The sequence below is a fragment of the Eschrichtius robustus genome, chromosome 10 (genome assembly GCF_028021215.1).
Source record: "Eschrichtius robustus isolate mEscRob2 chromosome 10, mEscRob2.pri, whole genome shotgun sequence".
NCBI lineage: Eukaryota > Metazoa > Chordata > Mammalia > Artiodactyla > Eschrichtiidae > Eschrichtius > Eschrichtius robustus.
This window is the reverse complement of record NC_090833.1, coordinates 5,291,674-5,312,825: the sequence shown is the minus strand read 5'-3', so window position 1 is coordinate 5,312,825 and position 21,152 is coordinate 5,291,674. Positions and strand designations below refer to the sequence as shown.

At 52.0% G+C, this 21,152-nt stretch overlaps 1 protein-coding gene across 5 annotated transcripts in view; it reads left to right on the top strand.

The window, feature by feature from the left end:
- Positions 1 to 14,031, top strand: part of NUP214 (nucleoporin 214) — a 100,336-nt gene extending 86,305 nt beyond the window's left edge. For 3 of the 5 annotated variants that reach the window (XM_068551872.1, XM_068551873.1, XM_068551871.1), the window contains exons 32-35: positions 4,731 to 4,883; positions 8,857 to 9,028; positions 10,845 to 10,984; positions 12,776 to 14,031. In XM_068551872.1, coding sequence (XP_068407973.1) covers positions 4,731 to 4,883; positions 8,857 to 9,028; positions 10,845 to 10,984; positions 12,776 to 12,894 — 584 coding nt within the window. In that variant the 3' untranslated portion in view covers positions 12,895 to 14,031. Of the gene's footprint in view, positions 1 to 4,730; positions 4,884 to 8,856; positions 9,029 to 10,844; positions 10,985 to 12,244; positions 12,270 to 12,775 lie in introns of all 5 variants that reach the window. The other 2 variants (XM_068551875.1, XM_068551874.1) reach the window with 1 other exon arrangement.
- The last annotated feature ends 7,121 nt before the right edge of the window (positions 14,032 to 21,152 follow it).

The window sequence follows — 21,152 nt, the reverse complement described above, 5'->3', positions numbered from 1 at the left end:
TGCAGGTCACAGGGGCGGCCTCTTGCCCCTCGGGCGGCCCTGCGGCGTGTGACCCTCTGAGCAGCACTGTTTCCTGCCCTGTGTGGATGGGCTCCTGGCTCCTTTCCTGCCTGCCGAACAGTTCCTTCCCTGCTCTTTCCTTCTCCTTTCTCCCTGTCACTGTGGGGTGTGTCCCCATTGTCATCCAGGTTATCACAGGAGTCTCCAGACTCCCCTCTCTGCCTGCTGTCTCCTACACTGTGGTCTGGAAATCTGTTCCAAATTGAATGTCTTAAAACTCTTTTATTTTGCCACTCTCCCTACTCAGAACGCTTTAGCAATGTCCCACTAACTATAGAACAAAGTCCAGACCAGCTCCTTAGGCTATAATGCAGGGCCCTCCATGAGCCCTGACACACTTTTCTGACTTTGAATTCCTTCGCCTGCGCGCCTGCGCGCACACACACCCCCCTCTCTTCTCCCTGCTTCAGTGCCGGGGTTCACACTGCTCCCCACGCCCCGCTCCTCTGAACCTACCGTTCCTTTCAGGATGAATGTACGTCTTCCTCTGTGCAGCGTGGCCGAAAGGTCACGAGGATGCACAGTGATCTCTCCTTCCCTGGAATCCTGCAGCCCTTATGCTCTGTTCTTTCACGAGCCGTCAGCAGAAGGGAACTCATCTTTACTGATCACCTGCTGTGCGCCAGTTGTTCAGTGTGTGCGGTCTAATCACCTTTCACCCCTGAAATACAACAGTATTTTCAGATGTGGCCGTCCCCATTTAACCCATAAGGAAGTAGGTTCAGAGTGGGAATGTGGGCTTCCAGTGGTGACAGCCGTTAAGTGGCATAAGGAGGGTCTCATCCTGGCGTGTGTGCAGAGCTCTGGTCCACCGTGCTGCCTTCTGAGGTCTTCCGGCCTCACCACGGAATGGAACGCCTCCCCATGCGCCTCGTCTGACAGCCCTTGTGATCACTCCGCGTGGCATCGAACGGGCTCCCCTGCAGATAGATATCTGAGCACAGATTGGGCGGCCAGCAGTTCCCTTGGTGATGTTTAGGCCCCAGGCTCCCTGGTCCTGGAGCTGCCCTCTTTAGGCCTGAGAAGTAATTGGAGCTATGCATTGATCGAGAAAGACAAGCTAGGAACACTGGTGCTTGGAGTTGGCGTGTTCTGTATCCAGAAGCTCACACTAGAAAGGTTTCTTCTCTCTCTCTTCCCCGAGACTCTACCACAGACACAGTTAACCCCTGGGGGTCCTGTGAATTGCTACCTGTAAGGCCCTGTTGCCTCCTTGAGTCTTGTCCTAAAGACACTGGTGAGAACAATTCTCAGCACATTCTTTCTGCACAGGGGCTTGAAAGACATGTTTGTATGAGGATGAAGGAGTCATTTGATGAGAATTTTTGGTCCCACAAGGCTCCTTCTACTACTGTTCTTTAAGAGAATGTCTTGGGAAGGTATCCTGGACGAGGGCTTCCTGAGAACCGCCTTCTCAGTGTGTGTTGAATTCTCGTCTAGTGACTTTAGACCTGCAGAATGACGTGGGATCTGGTCTCTGTGATGTTGTTTATGTCCAATTTATATCAAGTATCATTAAATTTAAATTGGGTCAGACCCTGATGTTGGATTTTGCTGGTGTTTTTGCCAAATAAAAGGCCATGGAGGATCCACGTTGCACCAGTGGGGGGAAGCCCAAAGCGGATGCCAGTGTGAGCCGTTCTTGGAACCCCCAGTGGAGGTCATCCGATGGCTCTGCAGAGACAAGCTTTCCTACTGGCTAGTTCACAAGTGAAGAAGTCTCTTCCACAGTGAAATATCGTTCCAACAACCAAGATACCATATTTTCAAGAGCTAGAGACTGTTATTTTGGAGCCACTAGGAGAAAACTGAGAAGCACATTGTTGGCCATAGAGACAGAGAGAAGCAGACATCCCATCATTTAATGCCACTTCATTTCAGAGCAGCTTAAATAAGTCCTAAAACGTTTCAACATGCAGAGCTCCTTTTGAGACTACAAATGACAACTGTTACAACTTGAATGGCTTGATTCTAGTGATCTTTGCAAAATGAAAAGGGTTTAACTTTCTACAGCTGACCTGCTCTGTTTTATTATATTGAACTCGATTGGGATAGGAAACATGATTGGCAGGAGGAAAGTTAAACAGGGAGGGGAAGTCCTATTTTCTAGGACCTACCTTATGCCTGACTAGGGGCTTTCCATACATTAATTCATTCAATCTTCCCAGCAGCCTTGCCTGGGCACAGTGGCTGTCCCATTATATGTATGAGGAAACTGGGACTCGGGAAGGTTAAGTCCTTGCCCCACAGTTATTAGGTTTTCGAAGCCAGGGCTGACTGCACAACTCATTTATTCCACTGTCATATCTGTGAACATCTTAAAGACAAAGGAGTCTTAAAGAGATAAAGGGATAAAGAAGCCCGAAGACTTCTAAATGTTCTCTGACTTCTCTAGAGTTTGTCTTCCAACACTGTTCCAGTAAAATCATTTCATCTCATCTCTGTATTTCTGATTTCTCCAAGAGGAGATCTAGCCTCTAATCTTGTACTTGAATTTGTTTGCTATTTGGAATTTTTGCCTTGTTAGCACTAGCAAAGTCAGAAAATTGCAGTCCTCTGTTCTTGAAATACCAAATAAAAGGAATGGCTGAGAAGCCTGTTTTTGTACTGCCATTGGAGGAATCTGATGTAACCTTCAGCCGGCTCACTAAGGGAAGGATCAGACTGCTCAAGAGGGCATTTTGCAGACTCTACGGGGGGGGGGGGGGGGTATATAGTCCCGTGCGACCGTATATGAAGGTGGTGAAAAGGAATTTGTTAACCACTCCTGCTCTCAGTGCCTGACCTACTCACAACCAGGCTCCCAAACTGTCAGCAGTAGTTTTACAGAGCAAGTGACCCTGTGGTGGTCTGAGGCTCTGTGTTATCGGTGCCTAGAAATTTGAGGTGGCTGTGTCCCTGAGGCGAGGCTCCTCACTTCTTGGCCTGCAGATCAAGAGCATTGCAAGCGGAAGTAGTAACGGAGTTGCATCTCACACTGGGGTGGCATTGGCAGCAGAGCGAGATGAGAGACCCTGGCGCTGACGGGCTAGTGGTGGGCCACCTCTTCAGACGGCTCAACTTGCAGAGTTATTCGCCCTCCGCCCTTCTCCTTTCCGTCACCTTCTCTGTGAGCGCCTGACGGGCTTGGGGGAAGACTGGCCTGGGCAGGTGTTTGTAGGCCTCGCTTGGTGACGTGGAGTCAATGCCCCATTGCCACCCGGAGCGTGTCATTTCAGCCTCCTGTCCGTGCCTGTGGCTTTGGGCACTGATCCCATTTCAGCAGAGCTTCTTGCTGCCTTACTGTGGGTGCAAACTCATTTTAATAAAACACGCATCCAAACATGGTGGGGAAATGTGAGTTATCCCTCCCCTCTCCCCCCGGAAAAGGGTTAAAGAAAAATTCCTGTTATTTAGTGTGCTGTCTGTACTCTCTCCAAGCACTTCTGTATATATGACTTTGGCTATTTATACGTTGCCTGTCAGATTCGCATTTCTTGTAACAAAAGACTTCTCACCCATCTTGGTTTTTAGTAGTTCACTTCCTTTTTTTTTTTTTTTTTTTTTTTGATTAATTAATTTGTGTGGCTCCAATGGGGTTTAGTTGCAGCACGCTGGATCTTCGTTGCAGCATGTGGGGTCGTTTGTTGCGGCACACGGGCTTCTCTCTAGTTGCAGTGCACGGGCTCGGCAGTTGCAGCACATGGGCTCTTTAGTTGTGGCACGTGGGCTCAGTAGTTGCAGCACACAGGCTCTCTAGTTGTGGCTCGCAGGCTCTAGAGTGTGCGGGCTCGGTAGTTGGCAGCGCACGGGCTTAGTTGCCCCGCGGCATGTGGGATCTTCGTTCCCCGACCAGGGATCGAACCTACGTCCCCTGCATTGGAAGGCGGATTCTTAACCACTGGACCACCAGGAAAGTCCCTCATTTCCGTTTTTCCTTTTAAGTCTTGGAGCTGGTTCAGTGTGTAGCTGCGGGAGCGACCCACTAGATAAGCATCTGAAAGGTCAAGGGCTTAACTGAACCTCTTAGAAAGAGGAAATCAGACTGGAAGTCTTGCTGGCCCCTTACATTCTTCAGAGCATGCCTAGCTCCTGTCAGATCAGAGGTGGGAGCAGCAGGGTTTTTCCTATTTCGTCTGCCGTTCTCCGCGCAGGTCGGGCAGCGGCAAGCATGCCCAGCTAGACTGTAAAAGCAGAACGCTGGAAGCCACCGCGCTCGGTTTGGATTCGCTCTTTGTTTTCTCTAGTTTGACAAAATTTGAAGTTGGTCTTCATACGAGGAGATCCATGAAAACCAGCCCTGTTCTTCAGAAGCAAATGGTCTCGTGTGCGGCTGCGGGGTTGGCCCTGTGTTGGGACATACCTGTGATACCTGTGGGCACGCAGGTACCTTTCTGCAGAAGAGCCTCTTCACTGGGACCTGTTGCGGCCCCGTTGTTCTGTGCCTGTAGAATCGTGCCAGGAAATCCTGAGCCTGAGCACCAGAATGATTAAAAACTTGTCGTCGAGATGCTTGCAAATCAAAGGAGGTTTCTGTCTCACTGCCACTCAGCGACCTTGGATCCTCGACTTCTCTGTCATTCCCTTCTCCCCAGACACCTAGTGAGGTTCCTTCCTTCTCTGCTCGGAGAAGTAGATAAGGACATTTTTCTCCCTCTGACCTCCCTCACACGTGTTCTTCATCTCTTCAGATACCTCTAACCTTTTTGGAAACAGTGGAGCCAAGACGTTCGGCGGATTTGCCAGCTCATCATTTGGAGACCAGAAACCTGCTGGCACCTTTAGCGCTGGAGGAGGAAGTGTGGCCTCCCAAGGCTTTGGGTTTTCCACTCCAAGTAAAACAGGTACTCCTATGCCTGTTAGCTGCGGTTATTGTTAGATGCGTATTTAACAGTGCATAGACCTCTGGAAGGAGAGCTCTCTGGGGTGTTCTCAGGGAAGAGTATGGAGTATGGATGAAGGGATCTTTTCCCCCAAATTCATTTTCTAATTATTGAGCATCTACTACGTTCCTGACACTGTTCTAGGTCTCCTGAGACATGTTAAAAAAGCACAGAATGCATAGCATGCAGCCCTGAAGAGAACTTCATGTTTTCTTAGGGAAGAAAGCATTGTAAATATTTAGTTGCATTTAACAACCAAAGTGAGGGAACATATAAGACCATGATAACTGAAATATAAACAAGAAAGCATCCTAAGTCAGATTTGCTTGGATGCCCATTACCTGTGATGGGCAAGACAGATTATTTATTTAATTTCTCATGTCTATATCATTTGTCCTCCTTCCCAAATCACTTTTTTTTTTTTACTTTTGAGTGTAACATACATAAATGTATTGGTACTCCTGTACATATACAGTATCCACATATCATAACTATGCAGCTCAATTAATTTTCGCAGTTGGAATATACCCATGTAGTCAGGAATAAAGAACATTACAGTACTAGTTTTTATCCCAGCATTACTTTTAAAGTATACATTTATAAACTGTGTGGCTTCTTACAATCATGTATTATTACACTTATAATCAAAAATTTTAAAGAACAATGTATGTTTACCTGCAAAACCGTAGTTCACCTCTGTCAGCTGCCCCTCTATCCTATTTCTGTCTCTGAGATCTACAGAGGGGATCTGTGCATACCTGCCCTTGTTGTGTGGAAAATTGTGTGAAAAGATTTTTTTAAGGCAGGGGGCAAAGGGGAAGGATATTTGCTGAGAAAGCAGTTCTTTAAAGCAAATCCCCCACAGGTGAGCGGGCAGGATACTTCTCCCTTGTGTGTATGGGATACTCTGAATTTATGGGGGGATTGCAGAGGAAGGACCCTACCCGAGGAGCAGATGCCTGGGTGGCTCTGACTGAGGAGCAGAACTGCCCCGAATTAGTACCTGGAATCCCACCTTTTAGAACCGGAATTGCTGTGGTTTCTGAATGCACTGTGCACCTTTACTCAGACCCGTGCCTGGGCTGGGTTAGTCTATGAGTGCTCGTTTTTTTATACTCCTTCCTAGAATTTAAAATGGACTAGAAATGAGCATCACAGCTTTATTCTGCCGCCACCCTTCCCTGCAGTGAATGATTTAAAAATGAAAGGGCTACTAAGGTTTTGGTCCTGCTTGACAAGGCAAATATTATTTGACTAGGAAATTTTAGTTTATTAATCATCAAGACTTTTAAATTTACTTTTTCAGGAACCTGATCATGTTTTCTTCGATTCTTGTGTTTACCTTCTATGTTGTTCCTTATCCTGGGATCATGTCCCAGTTGATCTGAGAATTTGCCCCTTTTATTTTTGCAGTCTGAGAGAAAATGTGTCCTCCCACGTTTCAGAATATTTTTCCTATTTGATTACTTGCCCCATGAAACCACCTAGATTGAGGTGTCGAGGGATTTTTAGATTGATGGTTTGGATGGGTCTCTGAAATCCCAAAAGTGCCCATCCTCCCTTGAGTACGGTTGCAGTAGAAAATAATAGCACTGGAGATCGTTTGAGGAGAGGACAGGAAGTGGGACAGACTGACACCCCCCAGTCCACTGGGGTCACCCCACTGCTCTGTCAGTGGAGTTGCCGGATTTGGCGGCAGTGGCAGGGGGCAGCGTGGCACGTAGTGGTGAGGGGATGGGTAGTCTTGTGAGTCACTCAGCCCTGTTCCAACCCCAGCTCTACGGCTCGCCAGCTGGCTCAGCGTAGATGAGAGACATGTTCTCTGAGCCTCGGGGTCCTCACCTGTGAAGTAGGGAGTCCCGGGTTTGTTGGGAGGGTTGAAACAAACTGGTGTACAGCACCTGGCACGTGGCGGGCCCTCAGTAAATCAGAAATCTTATTATCCTTGAGTGCTACTAAATTTCTGTCTCTTCTGGAGGAGAAAAAATAAAAGCATCTAATAAAATTGGAACCCCCTAGCATCAGGAGTGAGTTGCCTGTCTCCAGAAATAAAGCCCAAGTGACCACTGTCTTCTGTTTCACGTAGCTGTGACATGGATTCGTTGTTTTGGGGGCATTGTGTGTGTGTGTGTGTGTGTGTGTGTGTGTGTGTGTGTGTGTGTGTGTGTGTGTGTATGTGCTTAATCTCCTCCCCTCCCTGTCCAGTGTACTTTCTGTATCATTGTGACTTCTCATTTTTCACTCACCTTCCACCAAGAACTCTGAACACTGTTGAGTACAAGGCACTAGATAAAGGCCTGTGTGTCCAGGAAGAAAGTGTAACCAGATCTGTGATCAGTCTTGAATAATTCAACTGCAAGGGTTTTTTAGCACTTTTTTTTTTTTCCAGTCTGTTATATTTGTAACCCAGCAGTCTCCATTATCGTGGCTTGGAATTTCACTCAAGGTTTTAAAATACAGAATGTAAACCCAAACGTGAGCCCGCACAGAAAGCACCTTCTCAGTTGTGCTTCTGCTGTTCATGGTAAATAAGCAAACGATTGAACCACAAAGTAGCAGCTGACTAAGGCGTTCAGCTGACAGCTTTTCGTGTCCAGCAGTGGATCTTTCCTGTTGCAGGCGGCCGAAGCTTGTGCGGTGATTACGCTCATAGTAAGAAGGCCTGAGTGATCCCTCTGTCAACGGGATTCACTTTCTGAAGGGACGAGAATGAGGTCCCCGTCTCCCTGGGCAAATCGCCTCCTGGCTCTGCCTGGGCCACCGCTCCTCCCTTCAGCCTGTAGCCCCTGGGCCGATAGTCACTGTAAGAAATACTGCCCTTTAGAGCACACGTCTTGTACCGTTTTGCTCTGTTCTGCTCAATAGATACTCAGCAAGTGTCTCTGCTAATAGCCTAGAGTGACGTGTGCAGTATCTTGGGGTTTGGGAACCCTCCTCAGGAGCGGAAGGAACAGTTAGGGAAGGACCTTCTGTCTTCCCGCCCGACGGGCATCCACCAATCAGGGGAGGTGGCCTGGGCACGCCTGGCCCTTCCTGTGCGGTCACCTGCGTGCGTGCCACCCCTGCGGGCCTGTGTCCACGTGAGTGAGAGCGCTGGGAGCCTGCCCAGGGGGTCGTGGACTCGGGGCTCTCCTCCCGGCTGATTGATTGCCTTATCACATTTATGCAGCAGCCTTCCTCCAGACGAGAAACGGCGCGCTTTTTTATCGAGGAGCAGTTCCTGACTGCAGAGAGAGAGCATTTTTAAAAAATTCTTCTGTACAGGGAGAGAAAGACTCCTGTGAGAGATGTGAGAGCTCTCAGGCTCTAAATAAGTAAAAAGCACCTGGCCGAGCGTCAGCCTCTCCGTCTCCTCTGTAACCCGGCTCGCAGATTCTCCCTGAGAGGGGATGTGAGCCTCTAATTTTACAATTTGTGTTTCCGTGAAGCGAGATGCCTTGCCTGTGTGATGATAAGTAATAAACTCTGACCGCTTTGACAGCTGGGTAGGGATTGGCGCTTTTGAGCGTGACTTTTCGGTGAGGAGTCTCCAAACGTGGCAGAGGGTCTGGGCGGGGGTCTGCCCTGCATGGAGTTGGTTCTTGGTGGCAGTCGGATCTCGCGAGACTTGGAGCCGACGAGTCCAGCCTGCCTCTGGGAGGGACCAGGGAGCTCGCAGACAAACACGGAGTCTGCTGGATTCTTAGAACTCGAAGGAGCTCTCCTACGTGGACCCCAAGCCCCTCTGCTAGAAATGGAGTGGGTGGCGGGTTGGGTTGGGTTTGGGTTTGGGTTTGTTATTTTGCCGATAGAAAGGGTGTTGTGTGAATTGAGTTTCTAACGTGTCTTCCCCTTTCTCCTGCCTCTTGTGATTTGGTTTCTCACTGCTCATTGTCTTCTCTGTCTCCTTCTGTCTTCCTCCCCGTTTCTGTTTGTTTGCCTCTGTTTTGCTCAGGTGGCTTCGGTGCTGCTCCAGTGTTTGGCAGCCCTCCTACTTTTGGGGGATCCCCTGGGTTTGGAGGGGTGCCAGCATTCGGTTCAGCCCCAGCCTTTACAAGCCCTCTGGGCTCGACGGGAGGCAAAGTGTTCGGAGAGGGTACCGCGGCCGCCAGCGCGGGAGGATTCGGGTAAGCCCCCCAGAGAGGCCTGGGCAAACCCACAGGCTCAGGTCAGCAGAAGCACTGGGGCCCAGTACTGCTGCTTTGAAAGGAAAGTTCTTCTGTTTCCCCTACTCTCGACTGAGCTGAAAGCCCCTCCCTCGAAATCAGCCAGCCAGTCGCTCCAGGATTCCCGTTCTCTCCAGGGGAAGGTTCGTGTCTTCCAAGGCAGACTCTGTCCAGTACGTGGTGGACACCAGCTGTGTTGCTGTCCCCTGATACGTGGAGTAGTGGCTGGCAGACCCCTGTTCTCCTGGTGGAGCTAGAGGATTGGTTAAAGGAAGAAAAACAGTCTCACCTTGGCTGCTTCACAGCCACGATTGCCCCTTGTATGGCGACTTCTGTTAGTAAACTCTAAACGAATGGTTTTTAATCAGATTCCTTCCTCTTGGGATTGTTGCGCAGAAGACCCATTGTCCTTGAGCAAACAACTCCCTGTGTCCCCTGCTCCGCTCCAGACGCCCGGAGTGGGTCTTCGGTGCACAGTCCGCTGGGCCAGCTTCCTGAGGCACTGCCTGGGCCCCGTGCGTGTTTCAGAGTCTCCATGACTGCTCAGCTTTCAAGGCGGCTCTCACTCCCTTCTGCATATCCTCACTTGAAAATGCCATATCAGAGATTTGCTCTTAAGGGCCCCAGAAACTCGGTCTGCTTCCCAAAACCCCATGGAAAAAATAGCCTTCACCACACCACAAATTCCCAGTAAAATATATGTGGTGATGAGTACAAAGTGTCTCCTTCAGAGGAGGTGTGGGTGTCTGAGAGGAACGTCTTATCGGCCTCTCGCTCTCCTTGTCCTCAGCGCTGGCTCAGGATGTGTAAAGCTAAAGAGTTGGGGGGTGGAGCCAGGGGCTTGTTTGGGAGAGCTGTCAGGGTACGTGGGGTGAGGGTTGGCCAGGTGAGAGCATCCTTATCTTGAAAATAAACTCAAGTGGACTCCTTATTCATACCCTTTCCTCTCCATGAAAGATGCTGGTGCAGCAGTGCTGGCGAATTTCAAGGAGAGTGAGCAAGTTGATGCATTGCTTCTTAGATTTCATGCAGAGACCGATGGGTCTTTTAAGTTTCTCCCAGTAAGTCAGGAAACCCCAAGGCTTAAAGTTAAGAAAAGCTTTCAAAGGAGAGTTGGGATCGACTTAAGCCAGTATTCTGGCAGGTTCTGATGGACACTGTTCTCGCCAGTGACCGCCCGGCGCATAATGCTGCAAAGTTGGTGGAAGGTTCGTGGTTGACTAGGAATCTTGAGGTTTTTATTTATTTATTTGAAACCAGCTATTTTCTTCACTAGTAAAAAAAAAAAAGTATCGGATGCTGCCTTGGCTGGGGGCTCTCCCACATAAATCCTGACTGGCTGGTTCCATTTCGTCCAGCAGAGCTGAGTACCAGCTTTGGTATGAAATCTCCGAAAGAGCCTGTCACCTTTTTTCAGGTCCCTGGCCGGGAAACTGTATCTGACCCCGACTGACGCCTGAGGAGTTCCCACAGGCGTACACGAGAGACCCGAGGCAGGAGTGGGATTAGAGTAGGACCAGACAGTGGAGAACTCAGACACTGGGCGAGGGGGATTTCATATGGCGTCCCTTTGCTTTTCTTCCCGAGGCTGAGGTGAAGGTTGGCTCTGGGCTCCCGCCTGTTTGTTCTGAGAGGCTGCCAGTTTAAACCGAGCACGTCACCTCGAATCCTGTGTGTCTCACATCCTGAGACTCGGGAGGGGGGACTGAGGCCGTCGGGCAGCGGAGTGGCCGCGTGGCCACGCTTAACTGCAGCCTCATTTCTCACCGGAACCCAGGTTTGGGGGCAGCAGCAACACCACGTCCTTCGGCACCCTCGCCAGCCAGAACGCCCCGACTTTCGGATCGCTGTCCCAACAGCCGTCTGCGTTCGGGACCCAGAGCGGGGGATTCTCTGCCTTCGGATCAGGCAGCGGAGGTAGGCAGCCAGACCCCTTCCCGCACCGCGGCCCCTCCTTTCGTCTCCTCAGTAAATGCCTGGACACCCCCGGCCCCAAAGAAAAGAATGAGTGGTTTTACCTGGCTCTTCAGTGTAGTATTTTAAAAGCCAAAAGTGCTTGAAAGACAAAATGTTCTTTTTTAGGTTTTAATTAGATTTGTAACGCTGTGCTGTTTCTTACCAAGTGAAGAAATGGCTGACTTGAGTTTTCTCTCAAGATTTGAGGACCCCAAAAAATAACCTTGATTGAAAAATCAGGTTCTACTAAACCTTGATTTAAGAATCAGACTCAAAACATAAGATAGAGAAAAAAATAGAAATAAGACGTAGAGACTTTACAAAATGTCTTTCCTTTGTTTGACGCTCCGCTTCTTCACATGGTACAGTGTGTGCATTCTGCCTTTATCCTTGCACCACACTTAACTAGACACAGAAGTTAGGCATCGTTATTATTTTACAAATGACACAAAAACTCCAAGGAACCAATTTGCCCAAAGGGCCAGACGGTGAGCCGCAGAGCCAGGCCTAGAACCCGAGTGTCTTGCTGCTCTGGCCTCTAGAAGAAGAGGAAGCAAGTGGATGGGAGAAGTAGAAAAAACATATTTTCCCGACGCAATGGATCTGTGTGGCACGGTGCAGCAGCGAGAGGGCGCCTACCCAGGACCCTCTGCCAGTGCCCGCCAGGGAGGAGGGAAGAACCCTGAAATACCCAGAAGACCACGGCACTTCCTGCCCGCCTGGGCCTGCAGGCAGTGCAGGAGGAGGGAGACAGAGGGAGGGAAAGAATGCGGCCTAGAGACCACCTTTGTCTTTCAAGTGTGTGGTGGGGTTTTTTTGGGGGGGGTTTTTTTTGGTTGCGTTGGGTCTTTGGGTCCTTGTTGCTGCGCGGGCTTTCTCTAGTTGCAGCGAGCAGGGGCTGCTCTTTGTTGCGGTGCATGGGCTTCTCGTTGCGGTGGCTTCTCTTGTTGCGGAGCACGGGCTCTAGGCGTGTGGGCTTCAGTGGTTGCAGCACGCGGGCTCCGTAGTTGTGGCTCGAGGGCTCTAGAGCGCAGGCTCAGTAGTTGTGGCGCACGGGCTTAGCTGCTCTGCGGCATGTGGGATCTTCCCAGACCAGGGCTCGAACCCGTGTCTCCTGCATTGTCAGGCGGATTCTTAACCACTGCGCCACGGGAAGTCCCGTGTGTGTGTGTGTGTGTGTGTGTGTGTGTGTTTTAACTGCACCCTTTTCCTCTTTTTCAGGATTTAGCTTTGGATCATCTAGCTCGTAAGTATCTATCTTCAGTTATTTTGAGTCATTAACGAAGGATGGAAGAGTGTGTGGTACGTGAAAATACTAGTTTCTGCTCTGTTTGTACGTTTTGTGTCCATTTTTCCTGGTTTAAAAGCTTGTCCTAGCAGCATGGTGGTCTGGCAGCAGGCTTTGGGTTCTGTGGACTTGCGGATCTCGGACACGTGGCAGGAGGTGCCCGGCTTGGCCTCTCCTCAGGGGCTGAGCCTCAGAGAGAAGATTGTGCCTTCTGATGAGCAAAGTCTGGAAGGCAGGACTCGAGAGATGCTTTTGCTTATTTTGCTGTTCGTGTCTCAGGAGCTTCCTGGGCTCCAGGCCGATTACCAAGTCTTATTTTTTTGATCCTCGCTCTGTGATTCTGTGTAGAATTGCATGACATTAAAAATTCAGGGTCCTGAACTTTGAACACAGGGAGTGGCACGAGCCCCGAAGCCCTTCCTCAGAGCAGGAGCTGATCTGCCTCTCCCGGCGCTTCCTTGCAGGTCTGTCCAGGGCTTTGGTGGCTGGAGAAGCTGAATGGGTGTCGGTGTTCCTTTCTGTTCCTGTGACCAGCTGCGTTCTCAGCTCCCCTTCACTGAGAAACCCGGGAGCAGTCCTTTGAACTGGACGTTCTCATTGAAATACACACCCCGAAAGAAACAGCAGAAACCAAACTCCAGAAATGCTTGATTGCTTGTTTTGTTTTATATTTTGTGTTGGTTGTTCCCCCCCGACCCCTGCTATTAAACTGTTTGGCCTGTTTCCATACAGAACGTATGTGGGCTTTTTCAGGTCACAGCCAAGGAGAGAGGTTTCCTCATTTCTGTGGCTCTGAGAAACCTGCACAGCCTGCCATCAGCCAGCAGCATGTGTCTTCAAAGACGGCTGCCAAAAGGATCCAGCATAGGATACGGATAGGCAGACGCTTCTCCCAGACAGTCTCCCCTGGTCTCCTCGGACTGGGGCCCTCCCCAGGGGGAAGAGGTTGAGTGCTGGCCAGCACCTTTTTGAGGCCATAACTCGGTGTCTTTTCTTCACGTCCTTTTTGCTGTTGAGTATGGGGCCCCTCAAGGTGCCAACTTCGTGACTGAGTAGAGGGAAAGAAACTCACTTATGCAGGCATTAGCTGAGTTTCAGGAGAGGTATTAACACCTCAGAGTACAGGTAGCTGTGAGGCAGGTGTGGAAAGCATGCCAGGGGGTGCTGATGACAGGGGTGCTGCCCTTGGAACACCTCTGCTCATTCTCTCAGTTTGGCTCTTGGGCACTGTGTGTCCGACGGCTAATTTCTTATACTCTGGCAGCAAGGTGGGCAGTTGATTGAGAAACACCTTTTATCTCCAGTAGGTGACGGTGACATGGGTGACCACTCCTGGCCCCTGTCTATGAGCCGCAGTGCACATAACCCTTGGGTAGACCCAGGAGTTGAGAAGATGTTGCTACTGCCCGATGCCACCAGGCAAGTGTTTGCTAGGGTGGCCTAGAGGTCGTGACTTTGGTCTCATTAAAGTGCTTGTAATGCAGTGTTCTTCAGGTCTCGGCATATTTTAGTTCTTAGGCCTGTGATGTCCTTGCCAGTTGCTGACAAACAAGGACTGCCTTGCACCAAAGCGTAGGCATAAGAATTTGTTATCTTTCAGGCTCAGAGTAGGACAGCGCTTTGGCTTGGGTCATCAGCAGGGGAGGGTTGGAAAGGGACAGTTATTTAGATTTTTATACATTGGAAAGTTGTATTTTGAAAGGTGTTAATAAAAGTTTTCCATGTGGTTGAATTTGTCACATTACAGCCAGTGCGACCTGGCTGGTTCTGTTGGCTTGTTGGGAGGGTAGAGCCCGGGGAGGTACCCTGGGCCACAGCCTGCCCTGCCGGTCCTCGCTCTGCTGGGGGCTCTGTGTAAAGTACAGACTCGGAAGCCCCAGTCTGGCAGGTTCTCATTCAGCAGGACTGAAACTGGTACTGGACGCGCTCGGGCTGAAGGCAGTAGTGCCTCATGCTCATCAGAAGAGGAGTTCCCTAGTGCGGCGCGTTGGGTTTCAGGAATCCCAAACCGGAATTGGGCCCCTGGGTGACTTCTCCTGTTTTCTGTGCAGCTTATGAGAGGAGAGTGAGAGTCTGCTCGTATGTTCCATTAATCAGGGCGTCTGCCTCCTTCAAAGAGCTTGGACTTCAGTCATTTAACGGGTTCCCTTGTTGGTTTTTGTGGAACTGAAGTGCCCGTCTCCACCTGTTCTCACGTGAGGCCCCCCCAGCCGCAGAGCCAGTCCCCAGGCGTCCACACGGCCAGGCACGGGGCTCAGTCCTCCCACGTGTGCTCTCCCTCGTTTGTACCCAGGGCCATCTTGAGACAGAGGAATTCGAGCGTTGGTGGGAACAGCTCGCGGTGGAGGGCCTTGCTTTAAGGGAGCAACGTGACTAAATGGCAAGAGCTGACCTGCCTCGGCGTGTCCTCCTCCTGACCGGCACCCAGACAGAGCCGTCTCCTGCGCTTACGTTTCCCCCCAGAGGCTCTTTTTTATAAATAGAAGCTGGTTTGGCCTAAACCCTTGACCTCAAATTCTCTGTGTAATCCTCCATCGAGGTGGCATGTGACATCTCTCCCTAAGGCCGTATCAGCTGAGCCCGGCCAGATAACGCCCCCGCACTCACTGTCGGGCGGCGGCCACCACGGAATGTATGGCTGGTGCGGGAGCCCCTCTGAGTTCCTTTTTTGGGGTTGATTTCGCTGGTGGGTGACAGGGGTCATCTCAGAGCGCAGCCAGCATGCGTCCCCTGAAACCCAAGCTCCCAGGATGCTGGGCAGGGAACGCACGGTGGCTCCAGCCTGCCCGGGGAGGAGACGGCGGGGCTGCGCCTTCCCCAAATTAGGGGCAAACGGAGAGCAGCCGCGAGTGTGAGGGTCATGTCCCCGTGAGAAGGGAGCGTGACCGCAGATGGGCCCGCGAGGGCGCCTGCTTAACCAGGCTCTAGCGCCGGAGGCCTCCACTTCAGTCTGAGATTCTGCCTCAGCAGAGCTGAGTTGGTCCCTTCACGCTGTGTTTTCGATAAGCTTCACAGGTGATTCCCACGCAGACGGTCTGTGGTCCACATTTAGAGAAACCTTTTAATGGCAGTAACTATAAATATCTTCTTCCTGTGGAGCATCTGAAAGAGACCCGCACTCCTATGGCTGTGTTTATTTTGCCGTGAGTCCAGGGTAAGGGATCTTTCTGAAACTGTTGATGAGGGGCACCGAGTTTAAGTTTCAGCTGCATTTGGGGCACCTGCTCAAAAAGGAAATACAAAAGCACAGGTGGGCTGTCAGCGCCTTCCTGTTCGGGCAGCTTCTGAACGCCGTCTCTGTGAGGTCTCCCCGATTAACGGGTGGGAGGAGGTCCCCTCCTTGACCTCATCCTGTCTCCCGACGCGACTCAGTCCCGCTGTCTCTGGTTGCCACGTTTTGCTTCAAAGTACTTGAGGAGGAGGAGGGGCGGTGTCCTGCATCCTCCTGAGATTGGCTCTGTCATCCTTTCCTTTTCTCTTCAGTTCCATCAACTTGTGGGTTCCCACTCGGTTTCCTCACAGAGCGCCTGCCCAGTGCCCCCAGGCACTGGCCGGCTCTCCTGCTTCTTCTGGGTGTCACCTGCTGGGCGGAAAGCAGGGGCAGGTGTACCTCCCGGCCCCGGGCTTCCAGGATCAGTCTCTTCCTCCTCCTACCCCGGTTCTCTCTGATTTCTCTGTTCCTTCATCACTCACAGGAGGAAAAAAAGCAATTAGACTGAGATGGTTTTAGCCCCCAAACCTCCTCTGTCTTCAGAATGTTTCCATACTCAGCCAAAATAAGAAGGGTGCCACGGTCAGATAAGTTGGGGAAAAGAATGAACAGAATGAAATTTAACACATCTTTTTATCGGACTCTTTTGAGCCTTTAATATGCAAATTTGCTTTGTAAATCAATAAGATGCAATAGTCTGCCATTTCCCAAATACTTTTACCGTGGAACCTTTCTGCTGGAGCCAGCTTCCTTGAAACTCATCCTTGCTTCATCGTCGGTGTCGCTGGACAAAAGCATAGCTTATTTACTTCCTGCAGGTTGTGTTTCCAATACACATCCCTCTCGTATTCAGTGATAATAGTAGTGATAGTTCGTTGAATGATTACTGTCTGCACGTTTAACTTACATCTTCCAGATGAGAGTGAGACCAAGAGAGTAAGCAGTTTGCTGAGTCCTAAGCCGGGCAGCGGTGGAGCCAGAAGGAACCGGGGCAGTGCCTGCTGCCCTGCCCCGCACGGCACCCGCCTGCCCTCGGCTGGGCCCTGGCCGTCCACCGCTGGCTCTCGTGATCGTCCTCCCTCAAGGTGGTCGTTCATTCTAGAGGCAGTACCTGACCCGTTGTAGCCAGGGACACTGCCGAGCCCCTCACACGCCTGTCGTGTCTACCCCCACGGAAAGGAGCTGACACTGGGTGGGGACCACGGTAAACGCGCTGCCGGTTGTGCAGTCGGTTGCCGCCATTCTGCTGCTCCAACCTTGCGCGTGATCGTCCGACTGAACCGCAACCCCAGGGGGGCGGGGCGGCGGCGGCGGGGCTGAGTCTGCGGCGCCCGCGTTGGCGCCCACCGTGTACAGCTGCGGGCTGGCGTCCGCTTCCGGAGGAAGGCGGTCAGACCCCGGAGGAAGCAGCTGGCCCCACGCCCTCTGGCTGTCCAGGCCCCTCCTTCCTCCGCTGTCTCCTGCGGGCTCTGGCTTTGAGGCTTTCCAGGGTCCCACAGGTCCCTTTCCAGGGTCCCGAGGCGGCAGTTACTCCATTGTTCCGCCCCTCTCTGCTCACGAGTGGAGTCCCGTCCATTCCACAGCCCTGGCCAGAGATTCTCCACGTCGTTCGCGGCCCTAGCCCGCCAGCCGCAGAGAGGGAGTCAGTGCGGTGATCGGGGCGCGGGGCGGGCCCGGGCCGCACGACGCGGCGAGTCCAGCCCATCGCTCCTCCCGGCCCCCCTCCACCTCCGCTCCCGCCTGCCCGCCCCTTGCTGGCCCCGCTCGTCTGGGGCTGCGAGGACGCCGGAGAGCGTTGCTTCCTAACCCTCCATTGGGTGGGTTCCGCAGCCACACCTGTAGGCGCCCCCCCCCCCCCCCATCCAGAAGGTCAGAAGGCAATCCTCACCGTGGCCTGCGGGTCACACCTCCAGGCTCCCCGACCCCGGCTGGCCCCTCTTCTTGCTTCATCTCCTTCCTTTCCGGGCCCTTCTGCACGTTCTCTTCCTCACGTGGCCCGTGGTCCCCCTCCCCACCTCAGGGCTCCCCCGCACTTGTCTCTGCTGCAGGGCCCCTCGTGCCTTCCCACTCACCCGGCAGCTCTCGGCTTAAATCATTCCACCCCCCCACCCCAGCCACCCCGCGCTGGGCTGCCTGCCCTGCTCAGATTCACCAGTCCTCTCACACTGCATTGCCATTTTTGAGGTACACGTCGCGGTTACGGTTAGTCGTGTAATTGGGTGGCTGGTTGGTTGTCTGGTCTGTCCCACGCCTCCCCTCCCCCAACAACTGGCAGCTCAATGTGGGCAGAGACCGTGTCAGCCTTGTCTGTCCTCAGCCCCCCGACAAGTGCCAGGACAGCAAGAGTCAGGAACCGTGGGATAAAAGCCACCCAGAACAGCTTCCCAGAAAGAAGCCGGGACTTGCTCCAAAGCCAGACCCCAGCGGGAGAGGACGGGGTGGGGGGCAGGGCTACTATTCAAGAGCATGGAGCCAGCTGATCACACCAGGGCCACACAGCAAGGCCACTGTCCGCCAGGCCCGGGGCCTGGCTCAGTGTCCTCTGCCCAAGCCAACCAGAGCCCCCATCAGGCATCACCGCGGTAGCCCTGGCCCAGTGGTCCTCTGCTTCTCAGCGTCCCAGGAAGGTGCCATAGCTTGGGGCTGGAACAACAGTCTGTGGCCCACAACGGGTGTTGGGGGCACAGACTAGACGCAGAGAGGCCTGGGTACAAGGCTCTCCGCTGAGACTTCCCAACTGGAACTAGTCGCGTCTTCTAGCTCAGTTAAAATGGGGCAGATGCCACGCACCTCACAGAGCAGATACGCACAAGGCCGTGCCCGGCACGTCACTGGGACTCTCACAGGTGGCTTCCCTGGCTTCATGGGGAGAGACCAGGAGCTGCAGCAGCCTGGCCCAAGCAGGTGGGCCCCAGTGCCACCCCTCCCCACCCCGGCCTGAGCACATGCCTGCGGTGCTCTCATCTGATCACTCCCTGAGGAGGGACAGGGCCTCAGGCTGAAAGATACCTTGCCCTTGTTTCCCCCTCAGCCTCATCCTGGCCCGGGAGGGTGCAGGCCTGGCATCCCCCGTCCAGTCTACAGGTTTCTGCCCCTGCAGGTGAGAACAGCCAGATGCGTGGCTCGCCCCGCGCCCCGCCAGCACTCCCCTCCCGCCCCGCGCCTTGCTAATCTTCGCGTCCCAGAGCTCTCCAGCTGGCCGGGAGGGTGCAGGAGGAGCAGGAAGGGCTGCTGCACCCATTTTGGAGTCACTGGCTGCGGCTGACAGAGGAGCTACGTGAGCCAGTGGAACAGCTTGGTTGTCACCAGCCGACAGTTTCAGAAGCATTTAGAATTCTCAAGTCTTGGGAGGTTTGCTTTTAAATCTCTTTCATTCTCTGCGATTTAGGGAACAAAGATTTGCCCCAGTGTAGGGAAATGAAACTGCTCTAATTACAAGTTTTTACATACGGGTGAGTTGACAGTGCAGCCTGAATCCCTCCCACCAGCCCTCCGGCTCGGGGCCCAAGAGAGCCATGCTCCTCTGTTTAATGACCTGGCAGCAACTGCTCTGAGCTGAATTCAGGCCCGGATCCTCTTCCCCACCTGGGGGCTTCAGGCATCTGACCTGGCTGGCTCCTGACCCTTGTCTGTAGCTGCTGCTGCTTTCATTTTGAGCCATTCTGGAAACAGGAATAAACATCGTCTCCGAGACATTCAAGCCAAGTGGTGCTCAGACTCTGCTGTGTGGTTGTCAGTGTCACAGATGGTGGGACCGGTGGTCGCCATCCAGAAACATTTATATACGTGTTGTGCTTCCGGTGTGCATCTCCCCCGCCAGTCCACCGTCAGCACGGCACACACGCCATGCTTTCTCCTAATGGGCAGTGGGTCTGGCTGTTCCGGCCACGAATTTATCACCCAGGCCCTTTTTTCACCAAGTGCGTTGCTGGCTGTAGGTTGTTCAGGATGGAGGCGATCCCGTCTGTGGCCTTGGCACACAGCAAAGCTGGCCCAAGCGGGAATCAAAGAAGCCGGCATCTGGGGGCCGAAGATGATCCTGTTCGATTCTGTCCTCAATACAGAAGGGAATTCAGACCCAAAAACGGGAAGAAAGTGACTCAATCCAGCAAGTGGAGTTCATTGGTTAAGGTCATGCGTGTGTCTGGGCTCGAATCCCATCCTAGCTGTGTGACTTAGGGCAAGTCACTTAACCTCTCTGAGCCCCAGTTTTATCATCTGTAAAAAGGGGGAATGACAATATATTTGTCCAGATTTGTTGACGATTAAATGAGACATTATATATAAAGCTGGTGTTATTATTATTATCATCATCATTTATTAGAGTGAGAGCGGAAGGCTAAGTTCCCCATTCCTGACCCACTTCTCATTTACTGCACTCAAGTATAATGGCAGTAATCAAAGAGCTAAAGTGAGTCCGCTGCAAGATCTGAGTCGCGTGCTCTGTTAGCTGTTTATACTCCAAAACAAATGAGCTCAACCGTCCAGAGGTAAAATCTTGCTCAGAGCATTACAACTTAAAGATGCACATGATGGCTCCGCTTGTGCAATAGATGTTCACTGGATAAAAGTATCCACAGTTAAACTTGTGGTAAACATTTTATTTTCATGTTTTCAGCCATGCAATAAAAATCAGTTATTGAAAGTCACGGGACTTCCCTGGTGGCGCAGTGGTTAAGAATCCGCCTGCCAATGCAGGGGACACAGGTTCGAGCCCTGGTCCGGGAAGATCCCACATGCCGCGGAGCAACTAAGCCCGTGCACCACAGCTACTGAGCCCTGAGCCTGTGCTCCAGAGCCCGTGTGCCACAACTACTGAAGCCCGTGTGCCTAGAGCCTGTGCTCCGCAGCAAGAGAAGCCACTGCAATGAGAAGCCCGCACACCACAACAAAGAGTAGCCCCCGCTTGCCGCAACTAGGGAAAGCCTGCGCGCAGCAACGAAGACCCAACACAGCCAAAAATTAAAAATAAATGAATAAATTTATTTAAAAAAAGAGTCGCATCATGGGGACCTAGCTATAACGTGGGTCCCTGTGGTCTCTGAAGGACTAAGGGGTGGCAGGAACACGTGGTCCATTTGAGACTTTGGCTTGTCCACAGGTGCCTGTAGCTCAAAGGTACAAACCAGTGGGCCCTGCCTCCTCCCACTTTGGCAGTTCACCCAGAGCTGTCCCTCATCGCCCTTGGGTGTCCCTAAATGGCCTCTCTGCACAGTTTTCCCCAATGGAGTGGCACCCATGAAGGTGAGACTTCACTTTCCATTGATCCATGTTAAAGTGAGGTCTCTCAAAATGCTCTGGGCCTGAAACTGGAACGTGCAAATACACAGAAATTAAAACCCTGCCTTTGAAGAAGCTTCTAGTCTGATTTTTATTGTAGAGATGAGCCTTTTCATGGTGGTGTCCATCCACTGCCTCTTGGATATAAAATCAGAATGTACCTTGGGCTTCTCTCAAACTCATTTTTCTTTCCAGTGGCTCATCTTACCTATAAAGGAGTATTTTGTGTCACAGTGATTGGATTGGGGTATCTGGAATGAGAAGGGGCTCCAGCTCTGCTCATCATTCAATGCTGATCAGGGCATGAGAGCAACTTGCCTGAGTAGATAAGAGTTATTCTATGCAAAAGT